Source organism: Bos indicus x Bos taurus, chromosome 21 (assembly GCF_003369695.1).
Source record: "Bos indicus x Bos taurus breed Angus x Brahman F1 hybrid chromosome 21, Bos_hybrid_MaternalHap_v2.0, whole genome shotgun sequence".
In the NCBI taxonomy this organism is placed as follows: Eukaryota; Metazoa; Chordata; class Mammalia; order Artiodactyla; family Bovidae; genus Bos; species Bos indicus x Bos taurus.
Window position 1 is genome coordinate 17,209,653 of NC_040096.1, and position 18,633 is coordinate 17,228,285.

At 41.3% G+C, this 18,633-nt stretch overlaps 1 protein-coding gene across 2 annotated transcripts in view; it reads left to right on the plus strand.

The window, feature by feature from the left end:
• Positions 1-18,633, plus strand: part of AGBL1 (ATP/GTP binding protein like 1) — a 928,519-nt gene that overhangs the window by 203,623 nt on the left and 706,263 nt on the right. For both annotated transcript variants that reach the window (XM_027520902.1, XM_027520903.1), the window contains exon 17: positions 12,834-12,987. In XM_027520902.1, the coding sequence (XP_027376703.1) occupies positions 12,834-12,987 (154 nt within the window). The remainder of the gene's footprint in view (positions 1-12,833; positions 12,988-18,633) is intronic.

Consider the following 18,633-nt stretch of genomic DNA (forward strand, 5'->3'; position numbering starts at 1 on the left):
ATGAAGTCTTTTATGGGAATTTTAAGGGAGTAGCTGATGAAGCTTTATCTTTAGAGATAAAATGGAGGGTAGTGTAGGAAGTGAAAGGGAAGGGACGGGGAGAGAGGAGGGGAGAAAGAAAGTATTGAGAATTAGAATGCCATATTCACAACATCTTAGAAAGAGCTCACATTTAAAACATGTCAAATGGGAAGTATTGACTTACATGTGGTAGATCAAAGATGCAGTGAGCAAGTCATAAATCAGTGTTGTCGTTTAATCAATCAACAGACATCTATCTTTGTATGGGCCAAAAGAAAGGACAGATATCAGTAAAGGGTCCTGATGTTGAGGAGTTGAACACGAGAGGCCGTTCTGAAGGAGCTGAGGTGTGCATGGGTGCTGAAGTCATTGACCACAGGGACCCCTGAATTCCAGGGTTTTGAGCACAATGGAAGAGCAAGCTTTGGAGTCAGAGTGGCCAGGATTGAGGTCTAAGCTCTGTGTTTTGCAGTGTAGTCATGGGCAAGCTACTTAATTTTTCTCAGCCTCAGTTTTCTCACCTGTGAATTGGAACCATTGAAGTGGTTCTTCTATGGGTTATCAAGATTACATGACTTGATACATGGCAAGTGTTAGCCAACTGTCTACAACTAGTAAACAGTATTAGATAGTGACCTTAGAGCATTTATTCTCTTTTTTTTAAATGATGATGGGTGATCATTTTCTCTGTTGAACTGATTGTGTATATATACACAATATATAACAAAATTAAAATTACGTTATAAAAAAATCCCATTAAAGGACCAAAAAGAAATACATACAGAATCTACTGGTAGTTTTCTTAGGGTAGTGGATTATGATTATTTTTTATTTACTCTCTTATCCAATCTGGAGTAGGATATGGCAACCCACTCCAGTATTCTTGCCTGGAAAATTCCATGGACAGAGGAGCCTAGTGGGCTACAGTCCATGGGGTTGCCAAACAGTTGAACACAACTGAGCGCAGCACAGCAGCAGCTCTTCTCCAAATCACCAGCGATATAACTTTATCTATTTTTAACAGAAAAAGGATATTAAAATCACCTTTTCTTTATAATCAGCCAATCTGTGAATACACATCTAGAGACGAATCACTTCCATCAGTCTCAAAGTGGATCTGTTTCACTTAGGGAAAGTGGTGTTGGCAGACTGGGGCAGTTTGAGAAAGCTCATTAGAACCTAGTTACAGCATATTCTGTTGTTTTTTATTTAACTTAAAGGTGTCTTTGGTTCTTCTCTTGTAATGAGAAGGATTCGATTCTCTGATGAATGTATCTAAGTGACAATTGAGGACTAGTCAGTACAAAAGTAAAATAGGCCATCTTTTTAGGGGTGAACTTTATTCTGAATTAGGGGGATAGGAGGTACAGCTGTTTAAGGGCTAACAATGAGATGTGAATGATTTTTGAGTGTGAGTTTTTCTTACTTTATTAGTAGCCATCAGCAGAGTAGCCTGCTGAGGTTGAGCGAAGTCTTTTATGGAAGTTTTAAGGGAGTAGCTGGTAAAACAAAGTGGGCAGAAAATGCCTGCCGAGGGGCAGCCATGAGGCTGCAGAGTTATCAGCCTGATGTCTTTCCTGGGTAGGGAGGATTTTCTTTTAAGAAGACAACGTCTCTGGAGGTTTCCATAATTGCCCTGAACTCTTTCCCATTTTTGCAAAGAAGCCCACTCTTGTGGCTTCCACAGGGCTGCTATTACAGCTGTTTGTTGGCACATGCATTCAGAAGCCCTGCTTCTCTCATCAGTGGTGCCAACAATAGTTAATTAGGCATGGCCTCGCTGGACCTGAGATGGGAACATTTACCTAAGACTCATTTCCAGGAGAATGATACAAAGCCATTTTTTGAGAAAGGAAAACCAACAGCAGTTTATAATTGGTTTACTTCTGGAAGACTTCTGTGTGACTGGAGCTGAATAATGCAATGAGCACAGGGGTGTTACATGTTCCATGGCAGGTGGAGTGGTCAAAGGGACAAGGGGTTCATTGAGGGACACAGGGAGATGACTGCATGAGCAATTACAGAAAATGGGCTTAAGCTAAAAGTTGTTTGGCATTTGTGGAGTTGTAATATTAGTGATCATGAAAAATGTTATAGTGAGAAAATTAACAAAGAACTCATAGAAGAAGAAAACTTTTAAACTTTGCTTCCTTCATTAAGGTGACAGTGTTTTAAAGGAGAGTGTACATGAACACAAGATACTTTGCTTTTTTATCCTTTTTTCTCCTGTATCTAATTGTGTTTGATGACTTCTGTAGGCAAACCTGCTTCCAAACCTTTCAGGATCTAATTTATAAAATCTAGATTTTATTTTGTTTCCCCAAGTTTGAGGGCAGAAGGAGAAGAGGGTGACAGAGGATGAGATGATTGGATGACATCATTGATTCAATGGACGTGAGTTTGAGCAAACTCCAGAAGATAGTGAAGGGCAAGGAAACCTGGAGTGCTGTAGTCCGTGGGTTCACAAAGAGTCAGACACGACTGGGTGACTGACAACAACAACCCCAAGATTTGGCAAGAAGAGCTATGGCCTATTTGTATTGAGTTGGCCAAAAGGTTCGTTCAGACCGTTCTGTAAGACCTTATGGAAAACCTGAAAGAAGTTTTTGGCCAGCCTAATAACTTTGTGATATCGTAGAAATCATGGCCAGTACTTTTCTGGAGAAGGGTCTCTATTTCTCCCCCATCACCCTCATATGTCGAGAATCCTTGTCGCCATAATAAATGTGAAACAAATAGCTTTGATGGCAAGAACAAGGCAACAGACAAAACAAAGCAAAAACCCTCATAGAAACAATTCAGCAGACAGTGTTTCCCAAAACGCATGCTACAACTCTCCAGGGTCCCAAGATCTTTAGAGGAAAAGGGTTCAAGGGTCACACAGATTCTTGAAGCCCTATTGGCTAGTTTTTCTTCTATGAGTTTGTAATGTGTATTTGCATGTAATGTGTATTTGCATATAATGCGTATTTGCACAAGAGTCTGAACAGTTCTGCAGTCGTGAAAATGTCTTCATTTAGTTTAACTCACTGTGCCCCAGGTACTTTGGATCTCCCCCTCTCCACACTCCAGCATTTAGTAAGATACTGCTGATTACATTTTGGAAAATGCTTCAGGAAAAGGTATAGATTTCCAAGTTTGGGGGCCTGGAATCTTGATGGTAGTTATGAGGCAGAGTTCAACTCAGTTGAGATTTCAATAATAATACTGGGACAACTTTCACCCAGATATGTGTGAAAGTGATTAAAATAATTTGCTTATGATGACAGACTATCACTAAATCCAGGGTGATATTGACTCTTTAGGAAGGTGCTGAAATGTCCTTTTACCAGGGTGGCTGACATTCTGATGGGGTCATTTTTATTCCTGTCTGTGGCTTTTCTCCTGGGATGGCAAATGGACACTTCTTCAATGAGGGCTTTAATTACACTGATTTAATATTGACTTTTCTTTTAATAGATGAATTTCTTCTTTAGGAAGATGATTTTTTATTCCTGAAAGAGTTAGTTGCTCAGTTGTGTCCGACTCTTTGCAACCCTATGGAACTGTAGCCCACCAGGCTCCTCTGTCCATGGGATTCCAAGCAAGAATGCTGGAGTGGGTAATAGCCATTCCCTTCTCTGGGGGAGCTTCCCAACCCAGGGATAGAACCTGGGTCTCCTGCATTGCAGGCAGATTCTTTACTGTTTGAACCATCAGGGAATTCCTTAATCATTATATATTTGCTGTTTTTAAAACAAATTTTACTTAAGTCTCGTTTCATCTAATTGTTAGAAAATGTGGTTTGTATAATTTCTGCTTTTAAAAAAATTTAGTGAAATTTTTATAGTCTTGTATATGATTAATTTTATTACAGTTCCATGAACGTTTGAGAAAAAAGTAAAGGATGCTATCTGTAAAGACAGTTTGACATATATCTATGAAAAACAATATTGTTCAAATGCTCTATCATTTTTTTTGCAATTGATATGTTCAAGGCTGATGTATTGTTATAAAGTCTCCCACTCCGAGTGCAGTGTTTTCCCCTTCTGCTGTTTTGCCATTGTACATTTCAGTTCTGCATTATTTAATTCCTGAGATTTATGAATCTTATATGTTCTTTATGAATCATGCCCTTTATCAAAATAAGATTTTTAAATCCCATTTAATGCACTTTTCTTGAATATGACTTTGTCATATATTACTGTTGCCAGGCCCACTTTAATTTGTGTTTGCTTATCCATTTAGTTTCCATATTTCTCTTTTAAAATATTTTAGTTGAGTCAAATAGAATAAAAGATAATTTAGGAATGTTTTTCATACACATCATGGGTCTTTTTTTCCCTTCTCTTTTAAAGTTCCTTTTATATGCAGTAGGCAGTGGGATTTTGAAAAGCTAATCTGAAAGTTTCTGTCATTTAATAATGCTGTTTAGCCTATTTATACTTAAAACAATTTTCGGTGTTGGGTCTGTCATTTTGGTTTTGTAATTTCCATGCTTCATTGCTTTTCTTTCTTTCTCTCTCTCCGCCTCGTCCCCTGTCCATCCCTTCCTCCCTTTCTCTTTCTTTCTTCTTTCCTTTTTTCCTTCCCTCCCTCCCTTCTTTCTCATTTCTTCCTTTCTTTCTTTCTGTTTTATGCAACATGACGTGACCATATTTTCTTTGATTTTTTTTCCTACAATGTTTATAATTCTACTAGTGTTTCCCTTTCAGTTCTTAAAAAAATTAAATATATATGTATCCATGAATAATAACAGCTGAAGTTGAGTGTTTCCTGTATGACAGACACTTCTCACACACAGTAAATGACAAAATTATAGCAACCACTGAACGACATAGGTAATGCCATTTTATATACACATTACAGAGAAAACTGAGTCACGAAGAGGTTAAGTATAGGATTTACACGATTTATCTAGAATCCACAACCAAATTTAGAACCCAGGCGGTTTGACTCAGAGCCTGCATGGTTAGTCATCTTGCTATACTGCCTTTCCATTTTTAAGAATTAAATAATAATACTATGTCCATGTAAGCTGAAAAGTGAACATTTTGTTTTACTTTATACTTCACTTACACATTTCTTTTGAATTTCATTTCAGAACCAGATGATGAGATTAACATTTGATGATATGTTTTCTCCCTAAAGAACTTTTTTTTATGTCTGTATTATGTAGTAACTGTGTTTTCCAATGATCATCTAAACGAACCTTGTTTAACTGGACTATCCTTTTATATCACTCTTTAGTTTGAATTTGGGCAGCTAAAATTTGTCTTCAAGTTATTATAAGGATGAGGTGATATGTTTTCTGTGCTCTTGCATAGCTAAGCATATATGAGAAGAAATGTGTGAGTAAAAACTTGGCTGGTTATAGGTTTGCTATGCATTGTACTTTCAAGCACTAAGCAGTATTCATTTCCTCTGACATTCAGCACTGCAGAAGGAGTTGTGACCCAAGAATAACTTTTTACATATATATATGTGTATATATATTTATATATATCCATGAATAGGTTTATCTCTACACACACACACACACGCACACACACTTATAAAAATAACTTTAATTGTATAATGAAACCCTCATTCTGCTCAACAAGGAGCAGTGATGTTGGGTTTAGACTGGTGATCGAACACATATGTCTTGGCTTTGCTGCTGCTGCTAAGTCGCTTCAGTCATGTCCGACTCTGTGCGACCCCATGGACTGCAGCCTACCAGGCTTCTCCGTCCATGGGATTCTCCAGGCAAGAACACTGGAGTGGGGTGCCATTTCCTTCTCCAATGCATGAGAGTGGAAAATGAAAGTGAAGTTGCTCAGTTGTGTCCGACTCTTTGCAACCCCATGGACTGCAGCCCACCAGGCTCCTCCATCCATGGGATTTTCCAGGCAACAGTACTGGAGTGGGGTGCCATTGCCTTCTCCACATCTAGGCTTTACCTGGAACCAAATGAACGCATCCTCGAGAAAGGCAAGCCATAGCACAGCATGCGTGGAAGAGCCTCTGTGAAAGTCTGGGCTCTCAGACACAGCTTTCTTGGCCTGAGTCAGTCTTTGCCCAGGGAAGTGTGTGGTCATGAGAGATGAAGCTGAGCTCAGCTTAGAAGAGCCATCAGTTCTGGGTTTTCTTCAGCTTTCATACTTGGCTATTTACATAGGGCCTTTGTAACTAGTGTGTGCAGAGTGTGTGTGTGTATGTGTGCACAACTAGCTAGCGTCCTTGTCTCCTCAGGGGTATGAGACCACCTCCCAATCCCCATTGCAGGTGCTTCACAACAATACCTGGTATTCACCATCACTTGACAAATGACAGGAAGAATGAAGCACAAAGGTTTGGTCAGATATATGTGCCTTAGGTGAATTCTCCTTTTGAACCTGAGGTAGCCATGGTCCTTATAATTCCTTTTCTTAGTATTGTGTCAAATGCTGGCTCTCAGAAATACCACCGGTTTCTAAGACAGACCGAAGATATTGCTTATCTCGGTGTGGTAGACAGAATAATGCCCCTAGCCCAAGATGTTCATTTTCTAATCCCTGAAACCTTTAAGGATGCTGCTTTATGTGGCACAAAGGACTTTGTAGATGTGATTAAGTTAAACTTCTTGAGATGGGGAGATTATGTCAGACAATTAGACTGGGTCCAATGTAATCACAAGGGTCCTTAACCATGAACCACTGAGACAGAAGAGTCCGAGTCAGAGAAGGAGATTTGACCGTGGAAACCAAGGTAGCAATGTTGTGATTGCTTCCTTTGAATGTAAGAGGAGAACATCATGGGACAAAGAATATAGCTGCCCTCCAGAAGCTAAAAAGGCAAGGAAGTTACTTTCTAGAACTTCCATGAGCAGTGCAGTCCTGCCAACACCTTGATTTTTGCACAGTAAAACCCATTTTGGGCTTTTGACCTCCAGAACTGTAATACAATACATTTGTGTCATCTCCAACCAGTAAATTTGCAGTAATTTGTTACTGAAGTGATAGGAAACGAACATATTTGGTAAGGGAGAATGTGAGAAGAGTCTTGATAGTGTCTCAAAGGAGGAAGGGCAAACCTGAGGTATTTATTAAGATTTTAAAGTTTTGTGAAGTTCTGGTATTTTAATGTAGGGCTTGATTAACATTGGGTAAAGATCATGATAAAATGGTTTAAGACTGGTGGAGGCTGTAGGGCAAGCATCTTGAGGAGAGGGGTTGTCGAGTCTTAGTTGCAGCATGCTGGATCTTCACTGTGTCATGCATCACCTTTTGTTGTGGCTCATGGGTTCTCTAGTCATGGCCCACAGGCTTAGTCGCTCTGCAGCATGTAGGATCTTAGTTCCCAAACCAGGAAGAGGACCGGTGTCCCCTGCATTGCCAGGCACATTCTTAACCACTGGACCACCAGAGAAGTCCCCAGTTGATACTTTCTACTGAAGAGTTGTTCAGATGTTCCTGAAAAATTATCAATTTATGAAAAGTAAATTTATTTGTAATTTCTATTTTCCCAGGCAAGTGTTTCCTGTGGCAGTAAACTTGTGTTGATGCAGACAGAGAGTAGTAAATTCATATTAATCTAGGCAGTAGGCTGTGTGGAGGCAGATGATTCAGGATCCCAGTTGCAAGGAGGATGCGATTCAGGGTCAAATTTTCAGGTATCCCTGAAGCTATAGGAAAGGCCACAGAATCATTTGTCATCTTTTCTTTCCTTGGGACTTTTTCTTTTTCCTTGTAAGTCCGAGATTTATCTAATAGAGTACAAGTGGAATTTAGTTCATTCCTACCCAGATGCTAGGATTTCTACTTCGTTTAGAAAATTCTTTTTCTTACTGCCCAGTGTATTGGTTTTGTATTGCTGCTGTAACAAATTATCACCAATTTTGTAGCTTAAACAATTAAAAAAATCTTACAGCTCTTATGGTGAGAAGTTCAATATGGGTAAAAATCACTGGGCAAAAATCAACCTGAAAAGATACATGCATCCCAATGTTCATTGCAGCATTGTTTATAATAGCAAAGACATGGAAACAACCTAAATGGCAATCAGCAGAGGAATAAAGAATATGTGATACATATATACAATGGAATATTACTCAGCCATTAAAAAGAATAAGTAATGACATTAGCAGCGACATGGATGGACCTAGAGGCTGTCATACTGAGAGAAGTCAGAGAAGGACAAACATCCTATGACATCACTTACGTGTGCAATCTAAAAAGAAATGATACGAATGAACATAGAAAACAGAAACAAACTCATAGACTTAGAGAACAAACTTATGGTTGCCAGGGAGAAGGATAATTAGGGTGTTTGGGATGGACACGTACACACTGCTGTATTTAACAAACAAGGACCTACTATCTTGCCAAGAAACTCTGATCAGTGTTATGTGCCATCCAGATGGGAGGGGAGTTTGAGGGAGAAAGGATACATGTATGTGTATGGCAGAGTCTCTTTGATATTCACAACCTTTGCAGAAACTATCACAATATTGTTAATTGGCTATCAGATCAGATAGATCAGTCGCTCAGTCGTGTCTGACTCTTTGCGACCCCATGAATTGCAGCATGTCAGGCCTCCCTGTCCATCACCAATTCCCGGAGTTCACCCAAACTCATGTCCATCGAGTCAGTGATGCCATCCAGCCATCTCATTCTCCGTCGTCCCCTTCTCCTCTTGCCCCCAATCCCTCCCAGCATCAGAGTCTTTTCCAATGAGTCAACTCTTCACATCAGGTGGCCAAAGTATTGGAGTTTCAGCTTTAGCATCATTCCTTCCAAAGAAATCCCAGGGCTGATCTCCTTCAGAATGGACTGGTTGGATCTCCTTGCAGTCCAAGGGATTCTCAAAAGTCTTCTCCAACACCACAGTTCAAAAGCATCAATTCTTCAGCGCTCAGCCTTCTTCACAGTCCAACTCTTACATCCATACATGACCACTGGAAAAACCATAGCCTTGACTAGCCGGACCTTTGTTGGCAAAGTAATGTCTCTGCTTTTGAATATGCTCTCTAGGTTGGTCATAACTTTCCTTCCAAGGAGTAAGCGTCTTTTAATTTCATGGCTGCAATCACCATCTGCAGTGATTTTGGAGCCCCCCAAAATGAAGTCTGACACTGTTTCCACTGTTTCCCCATCTATTTCCCATGGGTGGGATAGAATGCCATGGATCTTCGTTTTCTGAATGTTGAGCTTTAAGCCAACTTTTTCACTCTCCACTTTCACTTTCATCAGGAGGCTCTTTAGTTCTTCTTCACTTTCTGCCATAAGAGTGGTGTCATCTGCATATCTGAGATTATTGATATTTCTCCCAGCAATCTTGATTCCAGCTTGTGCTTCCTCCAGCCCAGCATTTCTCATGATGTACTCTGCATATAAGTTAAATAAGCAGGGTGACAATATACACCTTAGACATACTCCTTTTCCTATTTGGAACCAGTCTGTTGTTCCATGTCCAGTTCTAACTGTTGCTTCCTGACCTGCATACAGATTTCTCAAGAGGCAGGTCAGGTGGTCTGGTATTCCCATCTCTTGAAGAATTTTCTACAGTTTATTGTGATCCACACAGTCAAAGGCTTTGGCATAGTCAATAAAGCAGAAATAGATGATTTTCTGGAACTCTCTTGCTTTTTCAATGATCCAGTGAATTTTGATAAATTTACCTGGAATGGGTGAATTTAACTCAGATGACCATTATATCTACTACTGTGGGCAGGAATTCCTTAGAAGAAATGGAGTAGCTATCATAGTCAACAAGAGAGTCTGATATGCAGTACTTGGATGCAATCTCAAAAATGACAGGATGATCTCTGTTCATTTCCAAGGCAAATCATTCAATATCACAGTAATCCAAGTCTATGCCCTGACTAGTAACACTGAAGAAGCTGAAGTCAAATGGTTCTATGATGACCTACAAGACCTTCTAGAACTAACACCCCCCAAAACATGTCCTTTTCATTATAGGGGACTGGAATGCAAAAGTAGGAAGTCAAGAAACACCTGTGCTGCTGCTGCTATGACTGTCACGTCAGTCGTGTCAGTAACAGGCAAATTTGGCCTTGGAGTACAGAATAAAGCAGGGCAAAGGCTAATAGAGTTTTGCCAAGAGAACGCACTGGTCATAACAAACACCCTCTTCCAACAACACAAGAGAAGACTCAACACATGACCATCACCAGATGGTCAACACCGAAATCAGATTGATTATATTCTTTGCAGCCAAAGATGGAGAAGCTCTATGCAGTCAGCAAAAACAAGACCGGGAGCTGACTGTGGCTCAGATCATGAACTCTTTATAGCCAAATTCAGACTTAAATTGAAGAAAGTAGGGAAAACCACTAGACCATTTAGGTATGACCTAAATCAAATCCCTTATGACTATACTGTGGAAGTGAGAAATAGATTTAAGGGCCTAGATCTGATAGACAGAGTGCCTGATGAACTACGGGCAGAGGTTTGTGACATTGTACAGGAGACAGGAATCAAGACCATATCCAAGAAAAAGAAATACAAAAAAGCAAAATGGCTGTCTGAGGAGGCCTTACAAATAGCTTTGAAAAAAGAGATGTGAAAAGCAAAGGGGAACAGGAAAGATATAAGAATCTGAATGCAGAGTTTCAAAGAATAGCAAGGAGAGATAAGAAAGCCTTCCTCAGTGATCAGTGCAAAGAAAGAGGAAAACAATAGAATGGGAAAGACTAGAGATCTCTTCAAGAAAATTAGAGATACCAAAGGAACATTTCATGCAAAGATGGACACAATAAAGGACAGAAATGGTATGGACCTAAGAGAAGCAGAGGATATTAAGAAGAGGTGGCAAGAATACACAGAAGAACTGTACAAAAAAGATCTTCAGGACCAAGATAATCATGATGGTGTGATCACTCACCTAGAGCCAGACATCCTGGAATGTGAAGTCAAGTGGGCCTTAGGAAGCATCACTACGAACAAAGCTAGTGGAGGTGATAGAATTCCAGTTGAGCTATTTCAAATCCTAAAAGATGATGCTGTGAAAGTACTGCACTCAATATGCCAGCCAATTTGGAAATCTCAGCAGTGACCACAGGACTGGAAAAGGTCTGTTTTCATTCCAATCCCAAAGAAAGGCAATGCAAAGAATGCTCAAACTACCACACAATTGCACTCATCTCACATGCTAGTAAAGTAATACTCAAAATTCTCCAAGCCAGGTTTCAGAAATACGTGAACTGTGAACTTCCAGATGTTCAAGCTGGTTTTAGAAAAGGCAGAGGAACCAGAGATCAAAAAAATCAACGTATTGGGTCTGTATTCCTTCTGGAGGATAGTGGAGGAGAATCCATTTCCTTGCCTGTGCTGGCTTTTAGAAGACACCACATTCCTCAGCTTTTGCCCTCTTTCCTCCATCTTCAAAGCCAGCATGGAAGCCTGAGTTCTTAGCATGTGGTTCTGGTCCTTTGTGGCTGGGGAAAGTTCTCTGCTTTTAAGCATTTGTGATTTATATATTAATAGTTTGGCCCCAACTGGTTAATGCAGGATCACCTCCCCATCTCAAATAGACTTAAATCTTAAATATATCTGCAAAGTCCCTTTTGCCATGTAAGGTAACATATTGTCAGGGTCTGCAGTTTGGAGCATGGACACCCTTTGTTGTTGTTTAGTCGCTAATCTGGGATTTCTTTGGAAGGGATGATGCTGAAGCTGAAACTCCAGTACTTTGGCCACCTGATGCGAAGAGTTGACTCATTGGAAAAGACTCTGCTGCTGGGAGGGATTGGGGGCAGGAGAAGAAGGGGACGACAGAGGATGAGATGGCTGGATGGCATCACTGACTCGATGGACGTGAGTCTGAGTGAACTCCGGGAGTTGGTGAAGGACAGGGAGGCCTGGTGTGCTGCAATTCATAGGGTCGCAAAGAGTCGGACACGACTGAGGGACTGAACTGAACTGAACTGAAGTTGTGTTTGACTCTTCATGACCCTATGGTCTGTAACCCGCCAGGCTCTTCTGTCCATGGGATTTCCCAGGCAAGAATACTGCAGTGGGTTGCCATTTCTTTCTCCAGGAAATTTTCACAGCCTAGAGATTGAACCCACATCTCCTGCATTGGCAGGTGGATTCTTTACCACTGAGACACCAGGGAAGCCCAAAGGTAGGGTACAGTAGGGAAAATCATTTGTTACCAGTTAGTTTTCTTCACTTAACATTTTCCCTGGATCGGTTGCTTTCTATTTTCCTTCCATACGCTCCCAGCCCTCCTTGTATTGCTTAAATCTAGTCATGTGCACCACTGAAGCTCTGTCTCACGTTCCCAAGCGTCTTGCGTGTACTCTGTTTTTGTGATAACAGTGTTCTTTACATGTCATTGTCATGGGAAGAGTGCTGTGTGCTCCTCCTCTTTTGCTGTCAGTGCAGCTTGAAATCAGATACTCTATTGTGCAGACACAGGCAGGAATGATGTTTCCTGTTCAGCCTCACTGAACTTCTTCCAGCGAGCAGTAACAGTCCTGCTTCTAAATGACTTGATGCCCTGTGTCAGGCAGATCTGTTTGTTTTAGTTGCTAAGTCCTCTCCAACTTTTTTGTGACCCCCATGGACCATAGCCTGCCAGGCTCCTCTGTCCATAGGATTTCCCAGGCAAGAATACTGAAGTGGGTTGCCATTGCCTTCTCCAGGGGATTTTCCCAACCCAGAGACTGAACCTACATCTCCTGCATTGGCAGGCAGATTCTTTACCACTGAACCTGTCGGACAGATTAGGTTAACAAAAATACTTCTAAACTACCAGGAGTTAGAGGAATATAAGCGTTATTGCTGCTTTCACCTATTGTTATTATCAAAAATCTTAAATACACTTTCCTTTCATTTATGCCCCAGACTCACCTTGATATTCTGGAAAAAAGTGTGAACCACAAGCAGGTCTACTTCCGACAGGAGGTTCTCTGCCAGACGCTAGGAGGAAATTCCTGTCCGTTGGTGACCATCACAGCCATGCCGGAGTCTAACAGTGCTGACCACCTGGAGCAGTTCCGTGAGTAATCACATACCTTCTTTGAAGATTTGGTGGTGACGGTGGTCGGGGAGGTCCTCTTAGTCTTGGAAGCCCTCTGTCCCTTTGAGGTCAGAAATTCCACAAAGGGTTGGGTACTGGTCTACCTTTGTAGAAATAATACACCCCAACTCTTCTTGCTTTGTTTTGTTGGTCAGTTGCTAAGTCATGTCCAACTCTTTGTGACCCCTTGGACTGCAGCACGCCAGGTTTCCCTCCTTCACTATCCCCCAGAGTTTGCTCAAACTCTTGTCCACTGAGTCTGGGATGCCATCCAACCATCTCATCCTCTGTCATCCCCTTTCCTCCTGCCCGCAATCTTTCTCAGCATCAGGGTCTTTTCCAATGAGTCAGCTCTTCGCATCAGGTGGCCAAAGTATTGGAGCTTAAATATCAGTGTTGCTCTGTTATCATAGGGAGAAAAAAATTAATTGCATATTGTCAGAGAGATGAAATGACTTGTTGAAATTGAGAGCAGTTTAAAAGTGTCAGTCAGTTCTCCTAAAACAGAACTGGAACAGGAAAATGAATCAACATTTTCTGACCTCTAATCCAGGGACTTTTCTCACCATGCTTATTGCTGTTATACTACCCTCATGGTCAGTCACAGTTTGGAAATAAAAGAAGCTGAGTCTTGGAGAGCTGGCTCAATAAGTCCCTGAATGACCTGGATACAGTTTGGATCTGAAGAACTAAAAGTATGGAGTAGGCTCTAGCCAAGAGTTGTAAAACCAAACCAAAGCACACAGGCACACACAGAGATGTACATGCACACACACACGCAACACCCATTTCATGTTAGAATCCTGAGCACAGATGTGATTTTCTTTGTAACCCACCGGCTTTTAAAGTTGGCTCCTCCTGGCATAGTTTTCAACCTCAGACAAAAGCAAGGAAAACCAAACAGAATGAGGCATGCTTTGCAATATGGAAAAGTTTGGGAAATGAAAGAAAAGGCTGGGGAATAAAAATCCAGCTAATTTATCCCCTAAAGAGGCAGCCTTACCTGATGAGGTGCTAACTGCATTCAGGTGAATCTTTGGTGGATAGGAAATGTAATTTCTCACACCCCATCAGCATCTGACAATGAATGCTTAACTGTCTGGCTAATCAACAACCGATTATCCCATCTGAATTAATAAGGCCATAACATGCTTTAATGAATAATAAGGGATTTTCCAAAAGTTCTCTGATGTGGTTCATGCATTTAAGAGCAGTTTCTCTTAACAGTTACCACTTTCTTCCCTTGCAGATGAGCAGTTCATGGAAGTTAGAGACAGTAATCCTTCCAGGCAACCTTCAGAGAGCAATTATTTATTTAAGAAAGTGGATCTTTGTATGTCTGCATTTTGCAGGCTCAGTTTCTAGATAGGAGCTGAGAGGTACCCAATGTGTAATTATAACATAGAGTTGCCTCTGCGCTTGCATCTTTATTTACATTGACAATGGTACTTTTGTTGATATTATAACCACAGAGATCATTCTCCCTTTAAGGAAAGGACTTGAAACACAGTGCTTGCTTGCTCAGTTGCTGCAATTATGCCCAACTCCTTGAGACCCTATGGCCTAGAGCCCACCAGGCTCTTCTGTCTGTGGAATTCTCCAGGCAAGAATACTGGAGTGGGTTGCTGTTTCCTCCTCCAGGGGATCTTCCTGACCCAGGGGTCAAACCCGTGTCTCTTATATGTCCTGCATTGGCAGGCAGGTTCTTTACCACTCGTACCACTGACACACAGTGAAAGCCCCTAAATAATTTGACACTTCCAAATAGTTCAGTTAAAAAAAATGAGAAAATATTTCTTATCACATGTTCATATGAATCAATGGAGACTCATTTCTGCTTGGGATCTAAGGTTGGTAATAATACATGTATACTATTGTTGGGGGGTGGGGATGGCTGGAAGCAGGACCTTGGTCCCCGTCTTCTTTAAAGAAATAATTCAATAGAGAGCGATATTGTGAAACAGATAAAGTGTTTATCAAAATCAAAGTACATGTGGAGGAAATGGCAACCCACTCTGGTATTCTTTTTTTTTTAATAATTATTAAAAATTGTTTTTACTGAAGGATAATTGTTTTACAGAAGTTTGTTTTTTTCTATCAAACCTCAATGTGAATCAGCCATAGGTGTACATATATTCCCCCTCCCTTTTGAAGCTCCCTCCCATCTCCCTCCCCATCCCACCCCCTCTAGGTTGATACAGAGCCTCTAGGTTGATACAGGTTGTTTGAGTTTCCTGACCCGTACAGCAAATTCCTGTTGGCTATCTATATTACATATGGTAATGTAAGTTTCCATGTTACTCTTTCCATGCATCTCAGCCTCTCCTCCTCTCTCCCCATGTCCATAAGTCTATTCTCTATGTCTATTTCTTCATTGCTGCCCTGTAAATAAATTCTTCAGTACGATTTTTTCTAGATTCTGTATGTGTGTATTAGAATATGATATTTATTTATCTTTCTCTTTCTGACTCACTTCACTTTGTATAATAGGTTCTAAGTCATCTGCCTCATCAGAACTGATTCAAATGCATTCCTTTGTATGGCTCAGTAATATTCCATTGTGTACATATACCACAACTTCTTTATCCATTCATCTGTTGACGGACACCTAGGCTGCTTTCATGTTCTAGCTTTTGTGAATAGTGCTGCAGTGAACAGTGGGATCCATGTGTCTTTTCAATTTTGGTTTCCCCAGGGTATATGCCTAGGAATAGGATTCCTGGGTCATATGGTTGTTCTATTCCTAGATTCTTAAGGAATCTCCATACCATCTCCTATAGTGGCTATATCAATTTACATTCCCACCAACAGTGCAAGAGCGTTGCCTTTCCTCCACACCCTCTATAGCTTTTATTGTTTGTAGACTTTTTGATGATGGCCATTCTGACCCGTGTGAGGTGATATCTCATTGTGGTTTTGATTTGCATTTCTCTAATAATGAGTGATGCTGAGCATCTTTTCATGTGCTTTTGTACATCAAAGGAAACTATAAGCAAGGTGAAAAGACAACCTTCAGAATGGGAGAAAATAATAGCAAATGAAATAACTGACAAAGGATTAATTTCCAAAATATACAAGCACTCCAATATTTTTGCCTGGGAAATCCCATGGAGAGAGGAGCCTGGTGGGCAATAGTTCATGGGGTTACAAACAGCTGGACACAGATGAGTGATCAAGTACACAGCACGCATGGAAGAGCACACGGGCGAATTCTCAGAGTGAACTGCTCCCAATAAGAATGGCTTAGTTTGCTTATATGGGGGCAGTCTTCTGTGTTTGTCTCTAGCCAGTAATCTTGCTTGGGCCCATATTTGGCCTGACTCAGGGTCCTTCCTGGTGGCACACACATCTCTCAACCAAGATGGATTACAGCGTGAAGGTTTCTGGGGGGCTTGGCAGGACATATGAAAAAAAATATGGTCACTTTGTTTTTCACCCAATCAGGGCGGATGCTCCTGTTGCTATTTTGTCTCAAAGTGTCCACAGGAGACTGGATGCAGTGGCTCAGCCTTGTGCCCAACTATCTCCTACATCAGTCTCATGTATCTTTAGAGTTTTCTCTCTTAAACATGTGCTAACATGTCAGCTGTTGTTCATCTCAAGATGGGCAGGTGTTGAGAGGACCCAGAAATGAATGATGTTCATCTTCTTTTGGGCATCATTGACTTGGAAGTGACAACCACTGAGTTGAGTCCCGAGGAGAAAAGACCCATGGAGGCTGTCTTTACAGGTGTGTCAAGTGGGCATTTGCACAGATGCCATGCTTAGAAGGGCCTCAAACTTTGTTTAATGCTCTTCAGTCTCCAACTTGAAAATCCTAAGAAAAAAGTTCTGAAAGGGGCTTTGAGTTTTCTCTAAGTTTTTTGAGTTTATTTATTTGACCGTGTTGGGTCTTCATTGCATCTTGCAGGGTCTTCGTTGCATTTTGTTGTGGTGCTCGTGCTCAGTGGTTGTGGCATGTGGGCTCAGTTGTCCCATGCGATGTGCGATTTTAGTTACCTGACCAGGGACCAAACCCACGTCCCTGGCATTGGAATGCAGATTCTTAATGACTGGACCAGCAGGGGAGTCCCTGTATTTTCACTGTGCAATGGACCCTCATGTTGAGCAGCTGGTCCTAGGCCTAATCTAAGTTCCTATAGCTGAAAAATGAAAAAGCTAGTGTACAAATGAGGTAAGTGGGGCTCAGGGAAGTTAAATATCACAGTCAATGGTGGTGCCTGATTTTCTTTTTCTGACTCCTGGGTGCATATGCACAATAAATGTGCTAACACAGTCATCAGAACCGGTGTTCAACATCACCATTCAGGCTCCACTCTGATCCAGGACTTCCTCTTTCCCCTATTCTATGTCCTCACACTATTGGAAGCTAGTTTAGTTGTTAAAGCAACTCACACTAAATTGACCGCAGGTAAATGCATTATCCTCTTCCTGCTCACAGTAAATTTTATTTTCTTCTCCTCACCCAATGTAAACATTTTCATGGAGGATGTTTCAGGCACTGTGGCAGGAAGGAAAGAAGGAAGGAAGATTCATAACCCTCCAGACCCTTAAGATCCCAGCACAGAGCTGAGATTGCATGACCTGAGCCTCAGTGCTGGATTCATAGTCCCTGATGGGTTGCAGAAACAATTTGTTCAGCAGCTTTCAATATATACATGAGCACAGGTCTTTACTGTAAAGAGCAGAATATGAACATCACCTACCCTCCAAAACACAATACCATGGCTGTAAATCAGAAATAAAACAACTTCCTTTGAACTGCAGTGTGTCACATTGTTTTAGGACAAGAAAATAGCCAATGAGCCAGTAGCTCTGGACTCTTCCTGCCTGCAGGCTTCAATTGTCTTATCTGCTTCCTCCCTGCCTGGGTCACCAGCTTCAGCCTGCACTTGTATTTAAATGTGATGTGACTGGTTTCAGATTCAGCGGCTGCCTCTCATCCCTCATAAGGAGGTTTTGGGTACTAGAAGACTTTCTTTCCACTGAGCAGGATTATCACTTCAGTCTTATTTTAGAAGTTCAAGAAATGAGAGCATGGGGGCCCAGGGAGAAAACACTTCCCCCCACTGGAGACTGGTTCCCTGATAGTCTGACCTAAAGTCCTAGACCAGGGGCTTGTTGAGAACAATTTATTGGTTACTTTTAATTTTTTCTTGACTCTGGGCTCCAGAGAGTCTTTCCTGGAAGGATTCATTTGCTTTGATTTATTTTTCTAAAGCATTTTTTAAAAAGATATTTTCCTGGAAACATTTAGGCTTACTTTCCTGATAAATATAGTTTTGGTTCAGTGAAAGTGAAAAGCGAAGTGAAGTAGCTCAGTTGTGTCCGACTCTTTGCGACCCCATGGACTGTAGCCTACCAGGTTCCTTCCTCCATGGAATTCTCCAGGCAAGAATACTGGAGTGGGCTGCCATTTCCTTCTCCAGAGGATCTTCCTGACCCAGGGATCAAACTGGGGTCTCCCTCATTGCAGGCAGATGCTTTAACCTCTGAGCCACCAGGGGTTCAGTAGTAGCCAGATTTAGGAGACATAAGTTCATTCCCTGGGTCAAGAAGATCTCCTGGAGAAGGAAATGGCAACCCACTCCAGTATTATTGTCTGAGAAATCCTATGGACAGAGG